The sequence below is a fragment of the Rattus norvegicus genome, chromosome 13 (genome assembly GCF_036323735.1).
Source record: "Rattus norvegicus strain BN/NHsdMcwi chromosome 13, GRCr8, whole genome shotgun sequence".
Classification (NCBI taxonomy): Eukaryota; Metazoa; Chordata; class Mammalia; order Rodentia; family Muridae; genus Rattus; species Rattus norvegicus.
The window spans coordinates 77,011,413-77,038,940 of NC_086031.1; the positions used below are offsets into that span (position 1 = coordinate 77,011,413).

Below are 27,528 nucleotides of genomic sequence, written 5' to 3' on the forward strand. Positions count from 1 at the left end.
GACGAGTGAGTTGAAGGGAGGTAAAATAGTCTAAGTGCATTGTATACATTTTTGAAAAAGCCATTATGAAACCACTATTTAATAGAAATAATGCTATGAATGTAGCAGGTAAAGTGCCACCTATGACGAAGCCCGTAACAGAGCCTCTTGCACTTCAGTTACTGACCGTACTGGAAAACGCAGAAGGAAAGCAGAAATGGGCAGTGGGATATGATGAAGATCTTCACAACATTTGAGCGTCTGACAATCACACTAGAAAAGAATCAGTGGCTAGCAAGGATCTATGGTGGCTGAGGCCTGAGAAGGAAGACTGCAGAGGGAACTAAGCTTCTCCCTGGGACTGTGAGGCCATAAAACTTAATCGTAGCTGAAACCTGGAGCTGGGCATGGTTCCATCTGCTGTGCAAAGGCCTGAGCAGGAGGCTGTCTTACGTCCTTCCTCATATTAGGGCAGGTGTGATCCTTTGCCTGGGCTTCTGTTACCACATGAGAAAGAAGAGAAGGAAGAGGGTACGAAGATGGGCTTCTATAATCCTAGCACTGTGGAGGCTAAGGCAGGAGACTACGGACCTTGAGGCCAGCCTCAAAACTCTCTACTAGCATTATGATCACAGTGGCCTAAAAATAGGCGCTTCCTGATGAAGTCATGGGATTTTTGATATAAGGAGTGGAGGGATGGTTGGGTGCCATCAGGCATGTCCATATCTGCCATCAAAGTTTTTACCAGCCAACTAAGTAAGTATCTGGTTGTTTCTGGCAATTTCATTCTTGTAAGTCTTGTGAACTTTGGTCTTCAAACCCAATCATCACAATGCAATGGAAGGAACATACACTTTGGCATCAAATGTAGAGGTTCAAACCTTCTCCACACGTGTTAAATACATGTCAGTTAGTCTGTGAGTATGGATGAAATTCCTCACATTCTCAGAAACTCACTCTCCGGTAGTGACACACTATCTCTAAGAATTGTTGCAGCGATGTGGAATAATCTATGCACACTGCCCAGCAATGGGTGTTGTCAAGGTGCAAGAGTTCCTAGAGGAATGTTAACTTGCATGGCCTGATTCTAAAGCAGTAACTGAAGAGCAAAGAGCTAAGCAGACTGAGCGTCAAAGAAGAGCAGTGGACAGACTCAAGCACAAACGTTAGATTCTCTCTGCTCTTCCCCAAATTTGGCTAAAATGCTGGGATAAGGTATCTTGGAAGTTAACAGGCTAGACTGTCCTCCTGTTAATATTTTACATATTGGTCTGGCCAACAGGTGAAATGTAACATCTCTTAGATTCTTTCCGTTTTGACAGTATACAGTTCTGAAACTTCAAATGAAAGGACTTGGATTATCAAAAAGTATTTGCATGTTTCAAGGTATCAGCATGAAGAGAAGTATAATACTGTCGAACACAGGTGCTCGCAGGAGAAACAGAACCTCAAACGACAGAGTTTATCCTTCAATCAGTATGGATCATTAAGAAAATCCTAAAATGACCTTTGATGCTAAGAATCTAAAACCTATTACTTATAACTACTATCTACAAAATACTCCATAGAGCTAAATTATGTGCTATGTCAATACTTTGGACTCTGAAGGACTTTGTAGAGGCAAAGAGCTGGTCTTTGAGTGTTCAGCCTTCCAACCCAGTTGGACATGCTTCAAACATATGTCCACTGAGGAAAATGGGAATGTTGGCTTTCATGTTACATAATGTCTACTGTGATTCTCTTCTTGAGATTGGCATTGTAGTACTTAATTTGTGAGCCATGTTAGGAAAGAAACCAATTTTAAATGGATGGTTCTGGAGCACACAGCATTTTCATCTCTAAGGACATTTCATTGGATTCCCAGGCTTCTTTCTTGAGGGTTTTACCTTCATCCTTCCAGTTCAAGCTGTATTTCATTAAAAACACATCCTTCTTTACAGAACGTCAGCTCCCTTCTCAAAGTCGAGAGGCTTCCTATTCCTTGGCTTTAAGTTTTCCCATATTGTCATGCTGCAGACTTACTCTTCTAACTGAATATCACCCCCAACACAATTACTAGATTCATTTCTCATTACTTTCAGTTTTGAATAATTGTTTTCCATGAAAACCAAACTTGCCATTTTTTTTTCAAATTTCCTTTTTTATTTAGCCATGGCTTCCCCTACTCCAATCTCCAGATGTGGGATCCCCCCTTAACCTAGTCTTCCTTCCTCCACAGTAACTCTTCAGGGTAACTTACCTGTTGGTGTTTGGCTTAAACTGCTCATTTTAGTGCTCTCTCTCTCTCTCTCTCTCTCTCTCTCTCTCTCTTTCTCTCTCTCTCCTTTCTCCCTTCCACATTGTGTGTACATAAAACATAGATCCTATTAACATTTATGATTCTGAGTTTCAATCACTCTCCTTATATGATTTCATGAATATTTTCTTATTACCTGTTATTAACCGGGGTATCCTTTGGGTGACTTCTTACATATTTAATACGCACATGTATGTAAACTTGCAATGTAATGCATGAAGTGCTACATAGTATTTGCTGCCAGTTTTTAAGAAATATCTTTACATGACATGAGCCTATCTTTAAAAAAATGTTGGCAGAAACTTAAGATGAAGAGGGAAAAATTCATCAAGATTTCAGGATATCAAAGTTTGTGTTCTCATCTGCTTATTTATTCTTGAGTAGCTACAACATTTTAAGCACCGCACTAGGTTCTGAATCTATAACATAACTATGAACAATAAAAATGGCATAAACGTATTAATAAGTAGTCAGTGTTATGAATAATATAGAGTAAGAAAGACAGAATGTTGGGATACTTACTTAAAACATGAAGCAGTGACATTTGAAAAGAGACATGAATTGAAGGGAGAGGGGTACAACCCACGAAAGTTCTAAGAAAGAACATTCCTGAGAATTACAGAAGTCCCCAGACAGAGTCAAGCTCAGCATATCCAAGAAACAAAGCAGAGGGCGTCCCTGGAGTAGGGAGAAACATATGGAGTGGTGAGAACGTAACTCAGAGAAGCAGATGTGGAGAGCATGCAGCACATGAGAACGAGTTGCCTTTTGTCTGGAGCCTGGTGCCGAGATTTGGCAGGGATGCAGGCAGAGAGCAATGTGAAGTCCAGCACATTCTAGAAGCATCTCTGTGACTGTTGCATGAAAAGCACTGTGACCGTGGAGTGCAGAGAACAGAGAAAGGACTCAGCTGGAGAGGAGCAGAATGGGGAGGGAGACAGGATAAAAAGACAAAGTAGATTACTAAGCAGTTAAGTACTCCAAAGGACAGCCGGCGCATAGTTCTGAGAAACCAACTGAAATGTGAGGCAAAGAGTGGACTCAGGAAGGACCTGGATGTATTTGATCTGAGTGCCTTACAGAATGTAGGAGAATTATATCTGGGTGGGGAACCCAGGGTTCAGAATTAAACAGGGTTTAAGTAGGCAGAAAGTGAGATATGGATTTCATACCTAGGAGAAAGAAATTTGGATCCTAAGACATTTCATTTGTTATACCCCAGATACCAATACACTATCAAAAGTAGCTGGGTACGAGTTAGACCAACAGCACATCAGCGTAAGAAGGACATTCTTGTAATGTTTCCATGACAGGACTACTCACCAGGGCATATAGGGATCTGACTAAAGGCAAACACTGACAGTAACAATGAGAACGCCCAGGCACATGTGTTTTCTAGTTAACTTGTGCTGATGTGGGAATTCTTCAAGAGCAAACACATAGACATACTAGCATATTCTACAAATGTCCACGCATAAAACCCTACACACTGGGTAGAATATTCTACTCCCTATTCAGTTAAATACTTTTTAAAGTTTATATATTTCAAATGTGTAAGCTTTTGCTATAGATATTATATATAAAAAAGGACATTAAAACATCCTCCATCAGCTTTCAACACAGTGGGAGTCCCAAACTTTCTCACAAAGAAACTATGCCTTGTAAAGGTGCTGAAGTTCTTATTCTTTCCTAACGTATATTGATTTCCTCACTAAAGCTGTGTGGGGGAGCTGACCTGCAGTCAGGCGGGATAATGTTTATAAAACTAGACAGCTAGCGAAAATAAGCAAAGCAAAAATTAGCAACAGAGGGGGGGAAAAGAAAAAAAAAGAGCCGGCCTCACTCCATGGGTTAAGCATAGGCAGACAGATCTCATTTCCTGGGAAAAGTCACAGTGACAACTGAGAATACCAGGGAAAGAACATTTTAACCTCCAAATTAGAGCAATCACTGTGGTCTGCTGGGTTCCCTCCCAGCCAGCATCTGCTGGCTCTATTATAGAAACACTGTGGAACTAGACAGGCAGAAGACAGTATACAGTGGGGACACAGGCTTTGACTGCATGCTTATGCAACAAGTCACATGCTGTGACTCCTGGCTGTTGCTGGAAGCAGGGTGCAGGAGGGGTGTTCCTGAGGAAAAGGAATTGGTGAATCACGGGCACTCCTGTGGCTTGTGGGAGAGTGGGTGGTGAGCGCCACACTGAAGGCAACTCAACATCGTGAGGTCTGCTGGAAACCATAATCCACGATCAGTACTTATCATCTGTATTTTTTTTTTACTAGAAATATTGACTTTGGAGAAAGGGATATTTCATACCAGGGGGGAATGGGCTGTATAGTATTCCTCAGGAACCCCTCATCATTTTAATTCCTTAGTTCTTTGAACAGATTGCAAAATTGTACAATTCTACATCATTCTATGGATCACTCAGGTTGTAGTCTACATCTGAGGGAGAAGATGGCAACTTCAGGGAAGGCCTGGAGGTTTTCCTCAGCATCAGCCTCTAAACTCAGAGATGTGTTCCTTCAGTAGCAGGCTGACTTGTACTGCAATCGTCATTTCATACACAGTGTGTGGCTAATATCTGGACCACCTCCAGCCCAGTGCAAGCCAAGTCCATAATCCGTAGAACTACAGGGCCACTTCTCTTTCTATCCAAGGTACATTTTCTCCTAGAAGTTTACGATCTCATAGGGGGGTAAACAGGCATAAAATAAGCCAGTGACATCGTCATAATGAAAATGCCTCATCTTCTCAGAATGAGATATTTTAATCTTCCTGCTGAGAACACAAAAAGGCAACTTTCTTATTTTATCAATTATCTTGGATGGCTTTATGTAGAATAGCTATCATCATCATCATCATCATCATCATCATCATCATCATCATCATCATCATCATCATCACTGACTGACAAATCTTTAATGTCCTAAGTTGTAAAACACAGTGTTTCCATTCTGAAGTCAAGGTTTTTCATTCCTGGTGACGTCTATCCAGTCACATCAGCTATTGCTTAGATTCTCTTAGGGGTAGCCTATAGAGGCTCTGGAGTCCTTTCCACACACCAGAACTTGATTCTCTTGACCAGAATCCAAGGGTCTATAATAAGAGTTTGGATTTCTTTCCACAAAACTCACCGGGCACCTCATGCTTTCCCCTTTGCAATTACTCTGCAATTTTCCTAATTACTACTAAAGTCCCATGAAATCTTTAGGGTTGTTGGTCACTGTCCAAGTGAGTCTGAGTTGCAAAGCTGGACTCTGTGATGTATTTCTGATTGTTCACACAGATGTTAAGACTGGGGCTGAGCACTGGGATCCTAAGAAATCTCACTTGTTGTAGCCCATCCTTGACAGGCAGCTTCTTTCCATCTATCCTTCAAGCTATACATACAGAAGATAAGGAGCATTTCTGGATACAGCATCCTCAAATGTACAGGTAAGTCAGTCAAGCTCTCTGGTGCTGCACAATTCTGACCTCCAACCTATTTATTTTCTCTAAGATAATTTCCAAGCCAATTAGAAAAAAACCCAGAAATGTTTTTAATTTAAAATAACCCAAGAAGCTCATGTTTTGAATGTCCGATTCTCTGATGGCAACACTGGTTTTTGGAGGGTGGAATCTTTAAGGAGTGGGAACAAGTTGATAGAGGTAGGTCCTTAGGAGGCCTGTGGAGGTTTTTATGCAGCTTTTGGCTTCTGCCTCACTCTCTGGTGTCTGGCCTGTCGTGATGAGTGAGGAGCAGCCCACCCGTGGCCCAAGTGCTGTGAACTGAGTTTCCCAACTGTCTCTTTCCATGATGACCTCAACCCTCTTCTTTCTCTGCTCTTTGCTTTAATTGTGCTCTTTTGGATTTCAGTTGGAAACTGGTATTTTCTTCTAAGAGTTCTAGACTAGCCACACTCTGGAGAGGAAACACCAGTTGCTCTGTGATGAGAGGTGAGAGATGTCAGCAGAGCAAGAAGGCTGTAGCACAGGAGTGCTGGGATGTCAGTAACACGGCCTTTCTAATTGCTTTGTTCTCATTCATGAATGGCTTTGACACAGTCATAGCAGAAAAATGCAAATATTCCCATGGATCATAAGAAGATGAAATTCAATTGAAAATAACTTAATAAAATAACTTTAGTGACCAACTGTGAGTATGCATGCCATAGCTTTATGCTCATACAGATAAGAATTGTGGTTAAAGTAGGCATATAATTAAATATGATTTAATTAAACTTAGTAAATCTCTCCAATAATTTAATTCTGTCAGTTATAAGAAGATACAGTGCATTATTAGCGTTATTCTACCTGTGCAGTCCATACTACTATAACTAGTGGTAAGTAAGAGAGAAGGTAAGGGCTCATTGTTTGGTTGGTTGTTTGGGGAGAAGTGGGAGGGGTTGAATGGCAGCCTTTGGTTGCTAAGATAAACTCCTCTACTACCTTGCCTGAAACGAGACTGATTTTCCAGATGTGTTCTGTCTTCATCATCTGCTTTAGGGGACACGTTGAAGGCCAATTTGGAGACTGATACATTTGTAAGTTTTCAAAACCAAAAGAAATAAAACCAGACTAACTTATGCAATAGGCTTTGTGTCCCTTAAAGACATGAAGATAATTGTTAAATTGATGTGACACTAAGTCATTATGTCATGGATTGCCCAAGTGCCACTTCACAGCAGCGCAGATTAACAGTCCTTTGACTCCCCCAGGACTTTCCAAAGCCTTTTCAAGGGTTTTCAAGGTCAGGGGACTTTGTACCACCTTAGCTTGCTTTTTCACTTTTTTCTTGTTTAAGTGCATGAGGGTCTTTTCTAGAAGCTATCTGGCATGTTATGATGTCATCACCTGACCAGTCAGCGGAAGGCGAATTTACTCTCCGTGGTCTCGGACTTTTAAGGGCAGGCATGCCGGCTCCTAGAGCTTGGCTCATTTGTTTTACTTGCGCTGTTTTTGACTGTTACTTTTGCTGTGCTCGCCATGACATTTATACTTCATTATCATTTAAGAAATCACGTTCCCTTGTGCGCGTGCGGAAACACAAGAAGCTTATGCTTTTGTCTAGTTTTGTGTTACCTCACCCAACTCTTCACATTTTAATAAAAATTTTGAGTTTCTTATTTCCTTTGAAAGATGGCCCATTGGTTTAAAAATAGGAGAATGATGTGAAGACTGGTTTTCTTTACCCTGGGAGACCACAGCTTCCCCTAATGCAAAAAAGGAACCCAACTCACCTAATATTCTCTGCTTCTGAAGAGGGGGGGAAAAGGAAAAAAAATATATGTAAGTGTATATATACATACACATACAGGACACACCAATCTAAAACAAAACCAAGGTAAGGTTACCTGGACAGGTTACCTTTCGAATCTCTTGGAGTCACAGATGCCTTTAATTTACCCTACCCTATGCTGCGGATCCTCGCCATGAGACCAGCTGAATTGCAGGATCAGTTTGAAACTGACCTTCTAAGATCATTTTTACAAAGCAATCAGATACTGTAGACATAGCCATGTCACCTGAATGATAGACATGGTTTGATAAAGGAAAAAGGAAAAGGTCGGGAGAGAAGTTAAAGGGCCAGTCAGAGTGGTGAGGTGGCTGGCAAGTGCCCACTGCAAGTGACGTCCCAAGGAAGCTTTGTTGGTATGAAAAAAAAAAAAAGTCGGTATGAAGAAGTCGCCATCACTTTCTAGTAATATGGTTTGAGTTGTCTAATTAGAGACTCCGTTGCTACCATGAAATGCAAGTTAAACTATTCCTTGCAGGATTCTTCTTCCCTCTGAAAATGAACAAACCTTGAGGGTGGTTGTTCATTTTGCTTTTCTTTATCTGGTGTCAGTGCTCCCCGGCGCTTAAAGACCTTCACGTGTGAGAAAGCCCATCAAACCCACAAGTCCTATAATCAAAGGGTAGAGGGCTTTTTTTAAAAATTGGATTCTTTTAAATTTATATTTCAAATATTATCCCCTTTCCCCCACCCAGCCACCCATCCCTTCTCGCCTCCCTGACCTGACAATCCCCCACACTGGGGGTCCAGCCTTGCCAGGACCAAGGCTTTTTCTCCCTCTGGTGCCCAACAAGGCCATCTCTGCTACATATGCAGCTGGAGCCATGGGTTTATGTTTTTGTTTTTGTTTTTAATGATGGCTTACTCTACAGCAAATGTAGTAACATTTGTATGAGGTTGAAAAGCAATGGACACTGTTGCATGAATGGAGGCCTGTCACAGGGCTGTCCCAGTTTTGCTTAAGGATATTCTGATGAAAACTTTGCCACTGTCAAATCAGTAGATTGAATTTGAATATATTAACACAGTCTAGATAATAATTCCGTTTAGTGATTATATGAATTCACATGTCTAGGCTGATATGGTGATCTGTCCTACAGATTAAACTTGATACAAAATTTTACACAATGGGTTTTGTGTATAAGCACTCTTCCTGTGCCCCTGTTGGCCCCAGTAAGGCACTTGAAGGACTGGACAAGCTGCCTTATTAGTAAGCTTCCATTTTTGCCCAAAGTACTGACTGCCCACTCGAGATTTTTAAATTTTGAATTTGGGACAGGCAGTCATTATTTTGAAAATAAACAAACCTAGCCTGTTGTTTAATGAAAATGCCCAACACCATCTGTGGCCAGTGATAAGGTCTGGCATTAAAACTTTGGAAACTTGATACCTATCACCACCGCCTGACAGCTTCCCCATTGCCAGTGAGATTGACGAGATGATAACCAATAGGATTCTTGAATACAGTACAACAAAACGTGTCAGCACCTGGGAGGTGTGTATAAGCTGGAGGGCCAGTGTTTTCCAATCGACAGCTGCGTATGAAATGAGAGGATCACTCCTAAGTGAAGCATCAGCTTAGACTGCGAGACAGGCTGATGAGTGTGGTGGACGTGGAGAGCAAGGCCGAATGCACTGATGTAATCTCGAACTCTCCTGTGCTACTAACTTGAGAAAGCACCACTTGTTGAGTTTTCGGTGCAGTATCAAAGTGGAAAACCCACAGTTATCTGGAAAAGTTATTAAAATATTCTTCCACTTTCCAACTATAGATTATATCAGGCCAGATTTTCTCCATATAGTTCAACCAAAACAACATATTGTAACAGATTGAAAGCAGAATCAGATACAAGGGTCCAGCTGTGTTATATTAAGCTGCACATTAAAGAGGTTTCCAGGATTGTAAAAACAATGCCACTTTTCTCACTAATTTTAAAAATATTTTTCCATTAAAGGCATAATAGTTGTGTTAACATGAAATGACTACTTTTAAGTGAATTAATAAGCATTTTACATTTTTCTCATTTTTATTTCCCAGTGATGGCTATAACTGATGTTGTGCTGATAGAAGTTTGTCAGCTGAGCTTCTGGGGTTAGCTGCGTCTGCTAAGTGTGCTGTGTAACGTTCCTACTGTGTGCAATGGACAATGTCAAGTCACAGTGTGAAAGCAGCAGGCTCACACTAATAAAATACATGCAAAGCTCACAAGTGCCATTAGTAATCTTTGAGTGAGAAAGGGTCCCCAGGCCAAAAACTGAAGCATTATTGATGCAGATCTTGGTTTTAACCTTCTAATAAGCATCAAGGGCACTGGAAGACGTAAGTTAGTCCACTGGTTCACACACACACACACACACCCCATAGACTTAGATACACACATTGCAAGCACTTAATATTCTCTAAACCAATATCATTTTATAATATTCAAAGGACTCCACTTTATTATCTAGTTGTATAAACCCCACACCAGGCACTCTTTGGCCTGTGAGTGATTTTAACGAGGTATGGTTTTAACATAGACACCAAACGTAAGCATGCTGGGATCTGACGAATGAAAGCGACTCTTCAGTGTTAAATTGGGGGGGTGTGGGGTGTGAACATCCTTCCGTATGTACAGAGCATTTTCCCCAGAATCTAAGAAATAAACACAGGCAGTTTCAAAATCTGAAAATGAGAAGAGAGGAGGAAACGCTCGCTACAGCTAGACTTTGTAAATATTTTCTTTATGAGACCTTCATGCATCTGCTTGGCGTTAACTGCAAAGTATGACTAACATTTTCTACTAAAGTATGCATGCGCCATGTCAGTTCCCTTCTCTGAGGCTCTCTGTGTTAATTAAAATTAATTACACATGCCAAGGGTTACCCTCAGAATTCAGCACACTAAAGCAGAAGACTCCTTTAAGCAAGATGTATAGCTTGGATTTCCATAGTATTATTTTTTTTCTCAGAAGGTATAGTCTCTAAGAACATTGTTCATGGATATGTTGACTCTATCAAAAAGTAGCTGACAGAAAATAAAGAAGATTGCATATGAAATGTTAACTCGTGGAAAAGAACTGTGGCTTGCAAACTGCTGTTTTTAAAGTTGGGCTTACAATGAATACTTTACTGGGGACAAGGGACGGGGGTTTGGGGAGCATGTCACCCAGTGATCTCCACATAGCTGTGTGTATCTAAGTTGGACCCTGAACTAAAGGCTGTTTATTCTTTTTTACACTGGAGAGTCCTGGGTTAAGTGTCTGTCTTATTAATGCCAGGGCAGTGTACGGCCACACTGGAGAGAAGGGGAAACGCTGTGTCTGCCTGAAGGAACCACGGACCCATCATGCACCTGCCCCTGGATTTCAATGGCAGAAGTCTTGAAGAGTTAACCCTCCTTGGGTTTTTAGTGCTTATTTCACTGCTTGGCACCATTTCCTTCTCATGGCAGGCAGACCGTTTGACAGTAATCTGCTGGTCATCTTTAAAACACAATTATTCCAATTGTCACTAAAATATGCCCTTAGTTGGGAGGCCTTTGAGATTACCAAAGGACTTGGGTGTTCAAAAACTTCCTTCAGGCTCGACCCAGCTCAGGAATGTTTTGAATCTTACCATTAATTTTGTCCAGAGCACGGACTCAAATGCATTGACTCCTCAGCCACCTCTGATGCTTCAGTTTGGGGAAGCCATGCTATAACGAACCCCACACTGTCTGAATAGACGATCCTGCACACAAGGTCCTTTAAATCTATCCTTCTCACGAATGACCAGGAGGTAGACTTATTATTTAAAATAAAAGCCCAAGACAAGTCAGGAGAGTCAGTTCAGACCTGGAGCCCTCTCCCCTGACTTTTCATTTCCTTTGGAATGACTCAGGAGTTATCAAGAAAATGGAGAGAAGGAGGGGGAGGAGGCAACAGTGGTGGCCAAATCTTTAACGAATATTAGGAATTAATTGTTATTTATGAACAGTCGCATGTTTAAAGATTGGTTCTTTTGTATCGATTTCTTTAGAGGTGGGATGATTTTCTGGTGGACTTTCTCTCAAAGGAAGCTTCCAGCGACATCGGCCCATGCCAAGGCTGTATTTTAGAACCATTCGTGTACTGTTCTGTAGCGTGTGTGCAAGTAGTAATTGTTCCCCTAACATTAATAAACATTGTCTCGTGCTTATTTTATGCTTCTTAAGTGGAGATACACTCCAGTCCCAAGTCACAGCGTTGGTCTGAAGAGGACAGCAGAGTTGGGGGGAGAGGGATGCGAGTTGAGGTAGAGAGAGGGCATTGTGTTCTAAAACTATAGAAGAAAAGGAAACTTGCTGTGAAGGACATAATTGTTGTTGTTGCTGTTGTTGTTGTTGTTGTTCTTGAACTTCACACAGCCATGTTGGGTTCATTCGTTACCACGGCCTTTGGAAGCAAATCCTCTGAGGGTCAGTACCTTAGACACTGACCCAAACCCCACTGGTGCTCCAGCAGCTTAAGAAGCAAGTCCATTCTAAGTCCTTGGGAGAAATAGACTAATTCTAAGTTGCTGATTTGATTCTATCAATTCTTTTGTTTGAAACAGGAATGGCTGTGGAGGAAAACAATGCTTGATTCCCTAGAAAGATAGGTACAGACTACACACAGGGGTCCTGGGCACGAAGAATCCTTCCAAAGCATTCTGATGACATTTTGAAAAGCCCTAAAGTAGAAACTTACTGTCCCCCCCCCTCCCCTGTAAAGGCAGAAACAGTTATCAGGTGGAAGATCATATTACTATTCTATTTCAGGCTCTAACTTAAAAACCAATAAGAGAAGAATTTAAATTGATTGCACCAAGCCACGGGCATTTCACACTCAAGTAATTCTGGAGCATTTCACGAGGATTCATCTTAGCTGTGAAATCAGTTGTCACTGTCTCGGCTCACAAAAGTAACGTCAGGTCCTACCTGATTTTTGTCTTAGGGTACTTGGTGAACCAAATATATCGGGTGGGCAGTTAATTTTAGCCCTCTCATCTCTCTGGTGGCTCCCCTTGGAAACCTCTTCCTCCTACCTCTGAAGTACCTAGGATTTCCTAATGATGCAGTTTCACAACTGGAGATACTCACAGAGGGAATTTTTGCAGTAGCAAAACCTGGGAAACTGTAATAGTGAAGAAGCCAGAGTTCACATGCCCTCCGTTGTGTTGAGTGTGGGGCTGAGTAAATACACAGTTTGAAGGGATGATGGTTTATACCATTATAAACTCCCATTTGTATATCATTACTAACTCCCACCAAGAGAAAACATAACGTTCATCTTTCTAGATTGACAGAGTGAAATTGTCACCACTTACAACATTCACAGCCTGACATTCTGCAAAACCCACTGCCACCTGTGACCTCGACTGTCACAGCAGAGAACAGAAGGGAAAGTTTGGGGTCAGAGAAGGAAAAGTCTGTCTTTTGGGTATCTTCTAAAACTTTAAAAATTCTAAAGACAAAAAGAAAACCTCAGTGTTGGAAGGGCTAACAAGCCCTAACATGTACAGGGCTGGCACTGGTGGAAGTTGGGGGTCGGGGTGAGAAAAGAAAACCTTAGGTTTGTTACCGGGTTAGATTTAAATGAGAAATTTTTATGTTTCATCATCTAGACGTTAATATTTACAGAACATTTTTGAGTAATAGAAGTAAAATGATAGGAACAGGATTGAGACAATTTATATAATACATCTTCTATACTGGGAGGACTTTTTTTAAGGCACCATCGTAGAATTTTGTTTGGGCTTGAACATCAGTTCTATGCATGTAACTGAAAATGCCCAAACATTTACCTTTGTCTTCAAACTATGATACTTCCTATCAGAGTATAAAGCAACGTTTCTATTTTCAGTGTATTAGGCTCTGAGGTTCTGACTTTGACACCTACAGAATTCTTCTTTTTAGAAAGTAGCAACATTTGTCTCTTCTCCATATTAACAGGAGAGGACTGTCCAGCACCCATGCATTAATTCCTCCACGCTCCTCAACTCCCAAATGGCCAGGGATGGTTCTAAGCTGTGGGATCAAATCAATAAGATAATCAGCCTTTCGATAGAGGGTAGCCTGGAGGCGAAGGTAGTTACAAAATCTATAACAATATTTTAATTAATTTATTGCATCATCTGTCTTAAAATCAGAAGGAAGCGCGCCACGTGCTAAAATATCTACTCAGGCACTTAGACACACTGTTTATATTTCTTATAGGGATGTATCTAATACCTGACTACTACCAGTGAGTGTACTAGTGTTCTCTCCTGGAGGAAACATCAGAGGTCAAATGGTCCATGCTTGACTATATATATGTATATGATTCTAGTATATATTCTAATTATTTCCACGTCCATGTGGAACACAGTCTTTTAGGGCTGGCATTGGGTATCATTCTTTGCTCAGCATACTTGTCTAATTTAGCATTTTTGCAAGCAACTTAACCATGAAGCATGCTTAATATACAAACACAGCCATAAAGGTATAAAATGCAGTAAACCTGACCCCAACTCCATTTTCAACCAACAAGTGGAGAACTATACCGTCCAACAATGAGAATAAAGGCCTATTCTTTTCAGAACACCTAAAGAGCATGCGGTTAACCACAGGACAACCTTCTTTGACATTTATTGAGTGTCAGCAACAAGCCGGGGACAAGGTGGAACAGTAAGACATCCTAAAAAATCACTTTCTATAGGAAAGAGACGGGGGTGGGTGGGGGAGGAGCGAATGGAAACACTTGGTGTTATTAGCAAACCATATCCTGAACTCAGGCTACAAAGCAGTGTCAAAGGAAAAAAAATGCCTTATTTTAAAAGAAAACAAAACTTGACAACCCCAAGGAGTGTTCAGAAAATACCCCGTGGCTGCCCTCCCAACCTCTTGGACAGAAATGGATCTCATCTGGCTACCAAAGCTGACATACCTGGGACCAAATGGGCCTTAGCATGACCTTCAAGCTGAAGGCCTGTCTGGGGAGGGCAAGGACCAGCACAGTGAGGCCATTATGCAGACACACTTCCCCCAGAGAGGAAGCCTGGCATTCCTAGCAAAATCAAATGGAATAAAACTGGGGGGCGGGGGGGCATTCCAATGCATGGTTTAGAGCATGCCACAATGAAGTTCAGGAATCTTCCTACTCAGATTTAACTTGTAATGGATGGTGAGGCAGTAAATGAGAGAGCAAAGTCCTAGGAGGCACTGGGTGGGTCTAGCCCCCAGGTATGGGACCTGTGTATTCTTACCTGCAGCTTAGGTAGACTAAACCAGCCAGGGTGTGAGTTTTGCTCTCCTGAAGCACTGGAGTCACTGTGACCAGAAACAAATCCTTCCACTTATAAAACGCTTAGCACTGGAGCCCTGTTTGGAATGGCCCTGAAATCTGTTCGGCAGACTCATAAAGATCATATTAATTTGCTTGGACACTGGACGCTTTTTAAAAAGGGATGTGAAAGGTATCGATTCCCACACACCTGACGGGGTGGGACCACAGAGAAACAGTTTTAAACTTTATAGTGGAAAGCTGAAACAGCAAGTGAGTGAGCTCCTAGCGGTCACGCCACAAGACAAACAGCAAGGGCTAACGTGGTTTTTCAGGAACTCTGTAGCAGGAAGGTGGCGGGTCAGCTCCACACAGGGCTTTAAAAACGGAGACTAAAAGCATTCCATGGAAACGTGTAAGACTTGAGAGCGAACTGCAGAGCTTGTCCCAAGAAGATAAAAACTTTTCACTGTTTTCCTTCACCGACAAGTCTAGCTAAGGCATCGGTGGGATTTCAGTTCATTCCCCACGGTCAACATTTAAATTAGTGTCAGAGGCAGCAAGGAGGTCTCGGACCTGGGGTATGGTTCCCCTTATCACGGAGCACCGTAATATGGATTTTAGATCTTTAACCTGATGAGGAAGAAAAGAGGAGAAACAAGCTTATCCCTAAAGCCCCAGGGAACTCTAGAAAGTCACGGCATTTTAGTACACCTACTCTGTTGCCAACTCTGACATTCCAAGGGGACTCCTAGCTCTGGGCCTTCTGTGAGTCTGCTGTCATGGAAAACGGGTAAAACAAAATAGAAAACAAGAGAGGTGCTTAGAAGACCTTTCTCCAAATTAGCCAAAGTATCCATCTAAAGACAAAGAAAAAGAACACTCTCGTTGCGGTGAGATCTTGCTTCAGAAGAAAGCAAGCTTTCAGTACAGTTTCATTACAAGTGGGGAAAGATGACTGGGGAGCGGCCGATGAGAGTTATCTATGAAGATGACTTCAGTAAACACACAGTGTCTGCTTTATTTGGTGAATCAAAACCTGGATGCATCCAAGGTAGGCCCAAGTCGATCACAAACCCGATAGAGACAAAGGAGGAATATTTACATCTCGTCACATGTGCTCCCCTTTCCTCTGAGTTAGCCTCTTCCTAAACAGAAAAGGTGGGCAATGGATCAGCCAGCATTTCCTAGCAATTGCTTTGACCTATGCCGTTTCCTCTTGGGACAGTCTTTTTCTGTTTCCTCTCTACCCACTGAGGGTGTGAGCATCACATGGTTGTGATGCTGACGGTGCTGGTTGTGTGTCCATCCTGTTTTCCAGCACTGGAGTGGAGTATGCACTGTCATTTACTCTTGTTAAGTGTGACCAGAAACACTGCTGTCCATTGGTGTCATGTACTATATAGTCTCTTAAGTAGACTATTTTTTTCCCTGTTTTTTTTAACTTACCGGTGGGAAATGAATCTACAGAACACTCAATTATTCTATGCAAATGTCATTAAAACATAATCACATCCTTTACTTCATTTAGAGCACCAATACAGACATACATGACTGACAGTGAAGAACTGTCAATAGTCACTCTGAAAAGGATAACAGAATAGAAATGTGGGAAATGAGAGAACGAGGGACTAGTCTATTAGTCTGTATGCACCCTGCAGTTCAGACTGGCCTTCCAAGTCACTACAGTCCTTACCTCTAGCAGAGTCAGGAACACAGCTTTGCACTTCTATAATCTCCTGATAATGAAAATCTCATCATTTCAACCGAAGTGACTGGATCAAACTCTAAAATCTGTTTCCTATAAGACATCTAAAACTTAAAGGCATTATTGAATTGAAGCTCTTTCCAAATTGCAAAAAGAAAAAACAAACAAACAAACAAAAAAGCTCTTAACATTTCCCTAGTTAACTCTCCAGAAAGGAAAACATGTCTGTGCTTGGCCACTGGATGGCATCCATTTCAGAAACCCAAAGGCTTGATGGTCAGTGTCCTCAAAAGGATGGGAAAACAGTACATTGAAACTTATGTGAGAACCAGGACCCTCCAAAGGACACATCCTTAGGCAAGGAATAATTTGAAAAAAAAATTAGTCTCCTACCAAAGGCAAGTGGCAAGTTACTGTGGCCCAAGCAAAGATGAGTCAACAGAACTGGAAAGTGGTTCCAAAAAGTGAACTATGGCAAGACACAGAGCAATACGCAGCCTATGAAGGGAGGATTCAGTACATGGGGGCGGTGAGGGGAGTGGGGGACAAAATTCTCTAGCATGTATCTAGATGGGATTTATAAAGAGAAACAAGAAAGGCAAGAAAAGAGAGAAAAGAATTTAAAATCTCAGATTTCTAGAAAGCTATGAGCTCTCAGAATTAAGAGGAACCATAGATTCCGAAGAGGAAACAGGAAATGACATACATCCATATAGGAAAAATTCGATTTAAATTTCAGAATACCAAGAGGGGATCTTTAAATGAACTGGCAAGAAAATACAGATTGGCTTTAAAATGGGAAAACCAATGGGTTGACAGCCTCTCTAGAGCTGGTCCTGGAGGAGAAGGACCTTCAACACAATGGGATAGATTCTATCCTATTTATTTCTATGTGGTAGAACGATGATAGCTTGTAGTTTACTATCTGGTGAAAGCCCTACTCAGAAAGATGAGGTCAAAATAAAACATTTTAAGGAAAAGAAATACCAGCCTAAGGATTTTAACCAAGTAGAAGCTACAGACAGGATTTCTTCAGGTTGTCCTTCCATGTGAAGAACTAGGAAACCACAACAAAACGGATTTAATGCAAGAAGAAAGGTGAACAAGTATCTTGGAAATTACATCAGTAAATGTAAGCTCTTACCACGTTTACATTTGTGGCATATTCTGTTGACTAAAGTAGTGGGGAAAATCAAGGCAGAATTCAAATCCTGGCACCAACAATGTGGAGGTGGAGATCAGAAGAGGGGTATCGGAACCAAAATGCCTCAGGTTATTTTAGAAAGAGGATAAAAGACTAACTTACAACTTTAAGATGAATAGGATGTTAAAGTATTAAGAATGTAAAAGAGAATAAACACAGTGTACAACTACCAAACTTAGGAAAAGTAAACCAAGAAGTCAGGAGGTGGGGGGTATTATATAGCAAGGCATGATGAAGACTTAAAATGACACTCAAATTCAAGTAACTCAGTGATAATTACAAAATATAAATGGACTAAAATCATTAATGCTCCCCTTGGAGATTTTATATTATATTCAAAATAAAAAATTCCAGACATATGCTACTAAAAGGCACACTGAGAAAGAATTAACCAGGAGATATGCTTTATTGACATCAGACAGAGCAAATCTTAACAAAAAAGAAAAAGACCATTATGAGAAATAAAGACTATTGCAAAACCGCTCCTTAAAATCACTTGGCATTCTAAGTGTGTTTGCTAAGACCTTGTTTTGAACTTAGTTATGTGAGTGTGCGTATGCATATGTCCATGCGTGCATTTGTACACATGACTGCAGTGCCCATGGGGGCTAGAGGAAGATGTGGGGTCCCCCAGAGCCGGAGTTACAGGCAGTTGTGAGCAGCCTGATGTGGATGTTGGCTGTAAAAGTAGTAATGTATTCTGCCACTGAGCCACCACTCCCACCCTACGAGTTCTAAGCTTTAATGAATACAGACATGGATTATCCTCAAAACACATACAAGGAATACTGAAAGACTTGCTAAACTATTCAAACTCACAGCAAAGAGGGTAAAGTGCAGTTGCCTATAACTTTTCAATGGTTTTCCTGGTCAACTCTCTCTCTGGAATCACTCTGCCTTCAAACGTTTCTGTCTGCTTCATTCACGGTTGTATTTTAAAGCTTAGAGGAACATGATACACAGTGGCTGCCTAATGGCGCTTGGTGAGTGTTTGAATTAGTCAAGACGAAAACAAGATAGTAGCAACAGAGACCAGATAATGCAATCAACAAGCGTGACCCAGAGACCTGCACTTCTAACGTGTAAAGACACGCCGTCAAACATGCATGACATACTTAAGAAAATTCAGAACGGGCCAGACCGCATTCTCTGACCACAGTACAATTAAGTTAGAAGTAAACAACAACAAGACAATAAAATTCTCTGCATTATAAGACATAAAACACATTTCGGAGGAACTCAGAGGGAAGGGGAAAATCATACAGGAGACTTAGTAACAGAACTGAAGATGGGTGAAATCATTATAACCAATATGTGTGGCAAGAGAAACACGAAGAAGAAATGTGGCAGGAAATGAAAAGGAGACTATTGAAGTAGAAAAATACACACAACAAAGAATAAGAAAGCCAAGAGCTGTTTCTTTAAAAACAACCCAAAGCTCTAACAAGTGTGATCGGGGGTGAAAAGAGGTGAGGTTTAATATTAGGGATAAAAGATGCCAAATCTCAGATACACCAGAGATGTTAAAATAAGAGAACAAGAAGGAATTTGGGGCTAATTTATTTTAAAATAAATGGAGTGGAGAATTTGACAGAAAAGGAATAATTTACTAAACTCATCTAAATAAAATAAAGACAATCTCTACAATGTACAATGATTAAATAGATCAAGTCCGAGTTAATCATCCTCTTGCCAAAAACACCTTTTGGTGGTGGTGGCTCCTTAGCCCCAGCCTCAGGTGAGGAGCTATTGACAGATGATGACTTCTGGGGAAAGAACAGGCAGTGATTTTAGAAGTACGGCCTCTGGCAGGGTAGGTTGATTATGCTCCAGAGGATGGCCCCATACCCATTGGAATGGGGCAGCCCAAATTAAACTTGGTGGGTTATTTAAAAAAAAAAACTGTACAATGTTGGTAGGAGGTGGGGAAGTAGGGGATGGATCTGGGAGGAGTTGGGGGAGGGAATGAGGGGGAATATGGTCAAAATACGCTGAATACTTAGATGAAATTCTCTAAGACTTAGTAAAAAATGTTAAAAAAAAGAAAAAAAGAAAAAACCAACAACAAAACAATAAAAACAAAACAAAACAAAAAAACCAAAAAACAACCTTCCAAATATCATCCTGAGTGAGCTAACCCAATCACAGAAAGACATACATGGTATGCACTCATTGATAAGTGGCTATTAGCCCAAATGCTTGAATTACCCTAGATCCCTAGAACAAACGAAACTCAAGACGGATGATCAAAATGTGAATGCTTCACTCCTTCTTTAAATGAGGAAAAAGAATACCCTTGGCAGGGAAGGGAGAGGCAAAGATTAAAACAGAGACTGAAGGAACACCCATTCAGAGCCTGCCCCACATGTGGCCCATACATATACAGCCACCCAATTAGACAAGATGGATGAAGCAAAGAAGTGCAGACCGACAGGAGCCGGATGTAGATCGCTCCTGAGAGACACAGCCAGAATACAGCAAATACAGAGGCGAATGCCAGCAGCAAACCACTGAACTGAGAATAGGTCCCCTGTTGAAGGAATCAGAGAAAGAACTGGAAGAGCTTGAAGGGGCTCGAGACCCCAAAAGTACAACAATGCCAAGCAACCAGAGCTTCCAGGGACTAAGCCACTACCTAAAGACTATACATGGACTGACCCTGGACTCTGACCCCATATGTAGCAATGAATATCCTAGTAAGAGCACCAGTGGAAGGGGAAGCCCTGGGTCCTGCTAAGACTGAACCCCCAGTGAACTAGTCTATGGGGGGAGGGCGGCAATGGGGGGAGGGTTGGGAGGGGAACACCCATAAGGAAGGGGAGGGGGGAGGGGGATGTTTGCCCGGAAACCGGGAAAGGGAATAACATTCGAAATGTATATAAGAAATACTCAAGTTAATAAAAAAATAAAATAAAATAAAATAAAAAGCAAAAAAAAAAAAACAACCTTCCAGACTAAATTCTCAATGATGTAAAATCCAGATGATTTTAGTAGTGAGTTCCATTAAACATCCAATTACAGGTTAATCCCAGTTTTAAACAAAACTGTCACAAAGAACAATTAGGGTTTTACAGCATGTGATTGTATGAGAACCTTGATACCCAGAGCTGCCAGGGGTGGTGCACAAGGAGTATTTCTTGCTCAGTCTCCCTTGTGAACGTAATTGCAAAAGCTTCAATCAAACACTATCAGTTTTAAGTCAAGAATGCATGGTATTTATGCTCTGCCTTGACAGTAGGAGATGAGGAGGGCTCCTCATTAGAAAACCTATGTTTCACCACACAAGCAGATTGTAAGGGGAAAAAAAAGTCAAATTAGTCTTCTAGATGGAGATATTGATCAGTTTGCCTCAATTTGAAAGTGTACACTGAATCCCCTGCATTGAGGAACGTGAAGAATTTTCTGTTCCTCAAAGGATATCAAGTGTTTTTCTAAAACCTTTCAAATAATTCTCTTCGAATCAAAAACAGAACGGGGATACCTGCTTATGATTGACACTGTCCTGGCAAACTCAGACAGCACAAAGACCAATCAAAGGGCTCAAGATCTCAAGGAAAAAGATGATGGCAAATATAGTGTTGGGGGTGTCTGTGTCGTGGCCGAGGTCTCTGGGGAAGTGACAGAAATCAAGCTCTTTTTAGAATTCAAGGAGTCCAGAAGATAGACGATCTAGGCTCTCTAAAACTTAGAATAGTCTTACTTAGGTGATTCTTGTACTTTCTAATACCTACAGTTGTATTTTTCCCGGTTCCAAGCCCTTTAATAACAATTGAACCTTCTGGGTGGGTGGAGCGGTACCACGGTTGGACTTCCGGTATGACGGAATTCCCGAAGAGCACACCCTTGGGATTTTCAGATCCTCCGATACCCAAGAAGAGACCAGAACAGTACTGAGCTGTGCTCCTGAGGATCGTGACTACTCTGACAAGTCTTATTCGTTATCATTTTCAGTGGTGTTTGTCTGTTTGGATTTTGTTGTTTTTCTCTGCTTTGTTTTCTTCTGCACAAGGGACTTTAAAATAACACCAAGTCCTCCACGAGGGTTGGGAGGGGGGTCAGGGAGAGAATTCCATTTCAGTATTTCATTGTAGAGTGGTATTTAATTTTCTTTCCCCTTGATTCTTTAAATGGTTTGTTCTTGTGGTTTCTCCAAGTATTTTTGTATTCTGAGTCACTCTGAGCAACTGACTGGGAATGTAGGAAGAAGTCTCCTTTTGCTGTTTTGATTAACTGTCTGATTGACCCTGGGCTCCTCACTGAACCTAATCAAGTAACTTCATTCATTGCTAAATCAAGATACAAAGTAGCCTGGAAACATGGGTTAAAATTAGACCCTGCCACCTGATGACTCACTTCTCGTTAATTTACGCAAATTAGATTTTTCCTGTAACATTTCCAATTGAAGCAAAATAAAGACACACCCTTCATTACTTTTATCCGACCTTGGCACATTCCCATGCATCATTTGTTCAGTTCCACTGATTAGCTTTAGTGAACAACCACAGCTCCTGGTGATGGCTGGTGGTTGGCCCTTAAATCAAGCCTTGGTACTCTGTAGCAGCAGGGGAGGGAGAGGTTAGAAAAATGGAGTATGTAAGGAAGGGGGAGTACGTCAAAGTCCTGATGCAGCCTCCACCTCTGGGTCCAGGTCTGCACTGTGTGATCTTAAGCAAGTCAAAAGAACATGGAGACAGTGCTTTCCAACTTACAAATGGTCACCCACAAACCTTCCACCTTTTTAACCTTCTGTGGGATTGTTTCAATTCCCCCCTCCAATCCCCCCAAAAGTGAGGACTTGCAAGTTTGTAAACAGTAAACCCTGGTATGGAAGACCACAGGTAGTAAAATGTAGTTTTAAGAAAAAGACTTGGCGAGATTCTAGTGCCTAGTGGAAATCCAGGATTTAAAGATTTTTCTGACTTGTGTTTTTGTCTTTTGAATTTTGTTCGTATTTTGTTAAAAATATAAACTGAAGTCTGAGGAAAGCCAGTGCAGTGGCACTTGCCTGCAATCCCAACACTCAGGAGGTGGGGGCAGGCAGATCAACAGTTCAAGGCCAGTCTTGGCTATAGAATGAATTCCAGGCTAGCCTGAGGTACCTGATATCCTGACTGGAGAGAAAACAAAAAACAAACAAAAAAAAAAAAACAAAAAACAAAAATGAGAGAGAAAAACTGTTTCCATAAAAGCTGCTGCACTGTTGTCTTACCTTTGTTCTGTGTTGAAGAGTGCGAAGACGTGCTTGCTGGACATGAAGCCTTTCTCCACGTCCCGGACTTTCAGGTTGTCCAGTGGAAGCATATACTTCTTTTCTTTCTCCTGTTGTACAGAGGTGAGAGAGAGAGGGGATGTTAATAGAACACCACACCAATGGCAACACACCATCCGAACCAGCTATCACTTAATAACACTTGATTCCATTACCTTGATACTGTCAACCACTACTTTTACACCAGCTCCTGAGGAATACAAGTTATGTGAGACAGGAGAGTCCAGTGATTCTCAACACGTGGGGTGGGGGAGGGGAGCTTACGGGAAAGACTCAGATGGGGAAAACACATGCTCCTCTATCCTTGCCCCCTCGTGTGGGTCCCCTTAGATGTTTTGAAATGTTAGTTTGATATTAAGAATTTAGCCATCTGTTAATATTTAACAAAAATGTTCTGGTCCTAATTCAATGAGAAATGCCAGATGGATTTGATTTCACGTTTTATTTGCAGCCTAAGCAGTTTTGATAGCCAGCATTGGCAAGAGAGTGTGGAAGCACAAGGACCCTGGTATGAAATACCCCATAAATTGAGATAAAGCACAGAGAACCTTTCTTTCATTTGGGTCTGAGATAAAGTATAGGTCCACAAAAGGATTCTTCTACACAGCTCTTAAAATCTCCGGCGAGCTCTTAGCTCACTGGAGAAGAAAAACCTGTTATGATTAGATTGATATTAATTAACATAACTTCTCTTTTAAAACATTCTTTATAAAGAATATGGATAAAGAATATGAAAGGTAAGGTTTGCGAGTATAACTAGACCACATTGGTAAAACATACCAAATGCCAAAGAGTTACTAGAAACACTTTTAAAGGCTGGCCCGGGGACAATGTCTAAATGCCGATCAACCTATATAACAGGCAAGAGGCGAAGACTCAGTTCAGGAAGTCTGGTAAAAACCTACTAGTAGGTCACTTTAGCATGGTACTTGTTAAACAGTAGCCCTCTGTATGAGGAAGAACTAGACCTCAGCGCATTGGAGCGCGTACTCGTAGCTCTAATTCTAACACACACATCTACCGTTGCCTATGGGAACCGGGCCCCACACACCCATGTTTGCCAGGGGCTTGGCTGCTGTTCATGCAGCATATGGGCTGCTTGAGGGCTCACGGCTCAGGAGCACACAGCATGTGCAGTGTTGGATTGCAGGGGATATCAGTGTTCTTGCCATTTTCCGTTCCTAAAAACATGAGCAGAGTACATCACAGTACCTTCTCCCACCCCTCAAAAAAGACTCCGTACTCAACCACAAAAGTAAGACCTTGAAGAGAGAACCGCTGCAAAAGTTGGAGGAAGCTGGTTAGAAAACAAAATGGCCGACCTGGCAAACAAAGCCCTCAAAGCATTGAAGGAAAGATAAAAGGAACTCTGGGAGCGGAGGAAGCCTAGGGAAAAAACGCGTATCGGCAGAGCACTTTGAGCCTGTTCCTCTATTTCCTGTGTAAAATTAATAATTTATTCATAAATGCATGGATATGCTAAATAGCAAAATACATAACTCAAGTAAATGAGGAATCAGGGCAGAGTCCAACTTCCTTAAAACATTTGTCAAACTATTTTAGGGCAGAATTCTAAGAGGCCAGACTAGATTGAATAAAACCCTCTCCAATACATAATCAAATGAAAATGCTTGAGACCCAGAGAACATTTTTTTTTAAATTGGATGGTTTTCAATGCCCTAAATTTAAGCAGCTGGGTTTATTTATTTATTTATGTTTTATTATTTTTTTATGCACCATCCTATTCAACCTTTTGAAATGATGGATTGGCCTTTTTAATAGGAAATCTGCATTTCATTGTAAAGACGGAACACAATGTCCTTGGCTTGTGTTCTGTAGAAGCAGGCCCACTTTGTACTGCATTTTTCAGCATATAGGGAAGACTGGCAATTCTGCAAGTTTACATCAGCGTTTAAACTCGGGGGGAAAACATTCAGATGCAGACAGGGAAGGGGGAAAAATACAGCTTTACTCCCGAAGAATTAAATGGCATATTTATCTCAGGGTTTTGAGGACATGGTGTTAGATTATTTCATAATCACACAGTTTAAGACTGACAAAAAAAAAGACAGTTTCTTCTGACTGGCTTGGGTAATTAAATTGTAAGTTAAACAGAACTAAATGGAGCAGCAACACGAAATAATGAAATGATGTGTCATGGGTATGTCTGAAAAATCTTGGTGTTTTGGGGACTGTGGTTCAAAAATCAGCAACAAAAATCATGAATCTCAAATAAAAAGCTATGGGAGGGAGAGAGATGTAGAAGTATAATTTCTAAAATGTAGTGACACTCAGCACCATTCTAATTAAGAGGCTTGGTATGTTACCTGTCAGTTCTAGTAACCCACTGTCCAACGTATGAAGCTACTTGAACTGGAGCCAGTTAAATTGGGATATGTGTAAGTGCAAGGCAGACACTGATTCCAAAGATTTGGTATAAAGTAATAATAATAATTACTATTTATGTGCTTGCTTATTTCAAAATTTTATGTGTATGCGTATTGTGGCTTCATGTATGACTATCTATCACATGCATGCCATGGAGACCAGCCAAGACCATCAGATTCCCTGGAACTATAGTCATAAACCAAGCCACCCTGCTGGTGCTGGGAACTAAACCTGGGTCCTCAGGAAAGGCAGCCAATGCTCTTCACTAATGAACCATGCCTCCAGCCCACTGGTAATAATTTTAATCAACAATCTCTTTAGCACTTTTGACAAATGCAAATTTCATAATCTCATTAATATCTGTATATTAAGTTGAAATGATATGAATATGTTAAAGTGTTATTAAACATGATTTCTTCTGCTTCTTTTCTTTGGAAGGTGGCTGCTAGACAAATACAAATGACATGTGGCTCACATGAAGTTTTATTAACAGCACTGAGCCCCATGCACTCAACCTGTCCTTCCTGACTCCCATCCACTCATGAACTCTCCCTTTCTGACTTGCTTGTTTCTTCCATGCCGCATATTCTTTATGAAGCTCGGTGTTGGGAATTGATTCTAGTGCTTGGTCTTATCTCGGCTCCCAAACGCTGTGCTTCCAGAACTGAGGGTCCCTGCCCCCCAGTTGGCTTCGATAGATAATAAAAAAAGTTGCCATACAGCCTGGGCAAGGCGACTAGGACTTTTAGATTGCATGGGCAAGGGACGGGAGGGGAGGGGAGAGGGGGAGGGAGGGAGAGAAGAGAGAAGAGAGGGGGAAGAAAATCACCATGGATGGGAAGTAGAAAGAGGAAACTTAAAGCACCAGCCCAACCCACCCTACCTCCAGCACATGAGAATCGGCAAAGTGGCCCTATCCCTGATTGGGTCTGGGGTAACAGAGATGAAATACAGATTTTAAAAGATGTTTGCTCAAGAGTACCAAATGGGAGTGTTTGCAAGCCACTGGGATGTTTAGAAGTGTCCAACCATTGAGCTAGTCAAAGCACATCAAAATTAGCTTGTGTGTGTGTGTGTGTGTGTGTGTGTGTGTGTGTGTGTGTGTGTGTGTGTGTTCATTTGTGAATCCAGAAAGCTATTGGGGAGACACGCTGCCCACTGGGGGTCAGAGTGATTTAACTAATTGACCACTGCAGCCCAGCGCCATTCTGGATGCTCTCTTCTTCATCTTTCACTGCACAGCTGGAGACATTTCTTTCTGTTTCCTTTGACCATTTCCATGCTGTCCCAGATCGCTGGCATCTTGGAAGCACTTTGTCTCTTTGCCCTTTAGTTTCTTTAATGCCACCAGGGTGAGGATTTAGTTCTCCAAAGCTTTCAATAGCTTTCCATTATTTATAGAGGAATGTCCACTAAACTAATGTAACATTGTTAAACACCTAAATTAGGCCCCATCCTAATCTATCAAAAGATTGCTTCACTGTTTTAGCAAAATCTCCATTTTTAGCTATGAGTATGTATAATCCCACCATTTGGGAAGCAGAGGCTGGAGTATCATTGAGAATTTGAGATTAACCAGAGCTATACTATGAGTTCCACGAAAACCAGGAAGACGTAGCAAGACTCTGTGTTAATGACCACAAATAACAACAACAACAACAACAACAACAACATATTCTATTCTATTATATTCTATTATGACCAAATGCACCTTAGTCAATACTACACAGTTTAAGTTACCCTTTCAACTCCTTTCTACCATAGTCATGGTATTTACAGTTCACATCATGTCCTACTCCGTGAAGTTTATTAGCTTAAACCCGTCTGTCACCTCCTTTTCGCTCCCGTTTCAGTGGCTATAAAAGGTATTATTTATTCCATTCATTCTGAGTCACTATATTTTACATGAGATTTTATCAATGCATTATATTAAAAAAAAACTAGTATAAGGCTCACTTAGAATTCAGAATATCCAACCTACTATATTATTCAAATGGGCTTCCTGTGCAAAGAAAAATGAAATAAAGAATACTTTTGCTGTAAAAAGGACTTAAAACTTATTAATTTAAATGGCATTTGGGGCAGCCATTTTGAGGTGAAAGCATATATAAAATTTCAGAGATCTATTTTAATGCCAACTCTTAAAGGAACTTCTTGTATGT

At 41.1% G+C, this 27,528-nt stretch overlaps 1 protein-coding gene across 9 annotated transcripts in view; it reads right to left on the reverse strand.

Moving 5' to 3' along the window:
* The window catches only part of Dnm3 (dynamin 3), a 478,966-nt gene that overhangs the window by 119,032 nt on the left and 332,406 nt on the right, over positions 1 to 27,528 (reverse strand). For 8 of the 9 annotated variants that reach the window (XM_063272014.1, XM_063272015.1, XM_006250141.5 and 5 more), the window contains one exon: positions 22,919 to 23,028. In XM_063272014.1, the coding sequence (XP_063128084.1) occupies positions 22,919 to 23,028 (110 nt within the window). Of the gene's footprint in view, positions 1 to 22,913; positions 23,029 to 27,528 lie in introns of those variants that run through there. The other variant, XM_039090312.2, reaches the window with a different exon arrangement.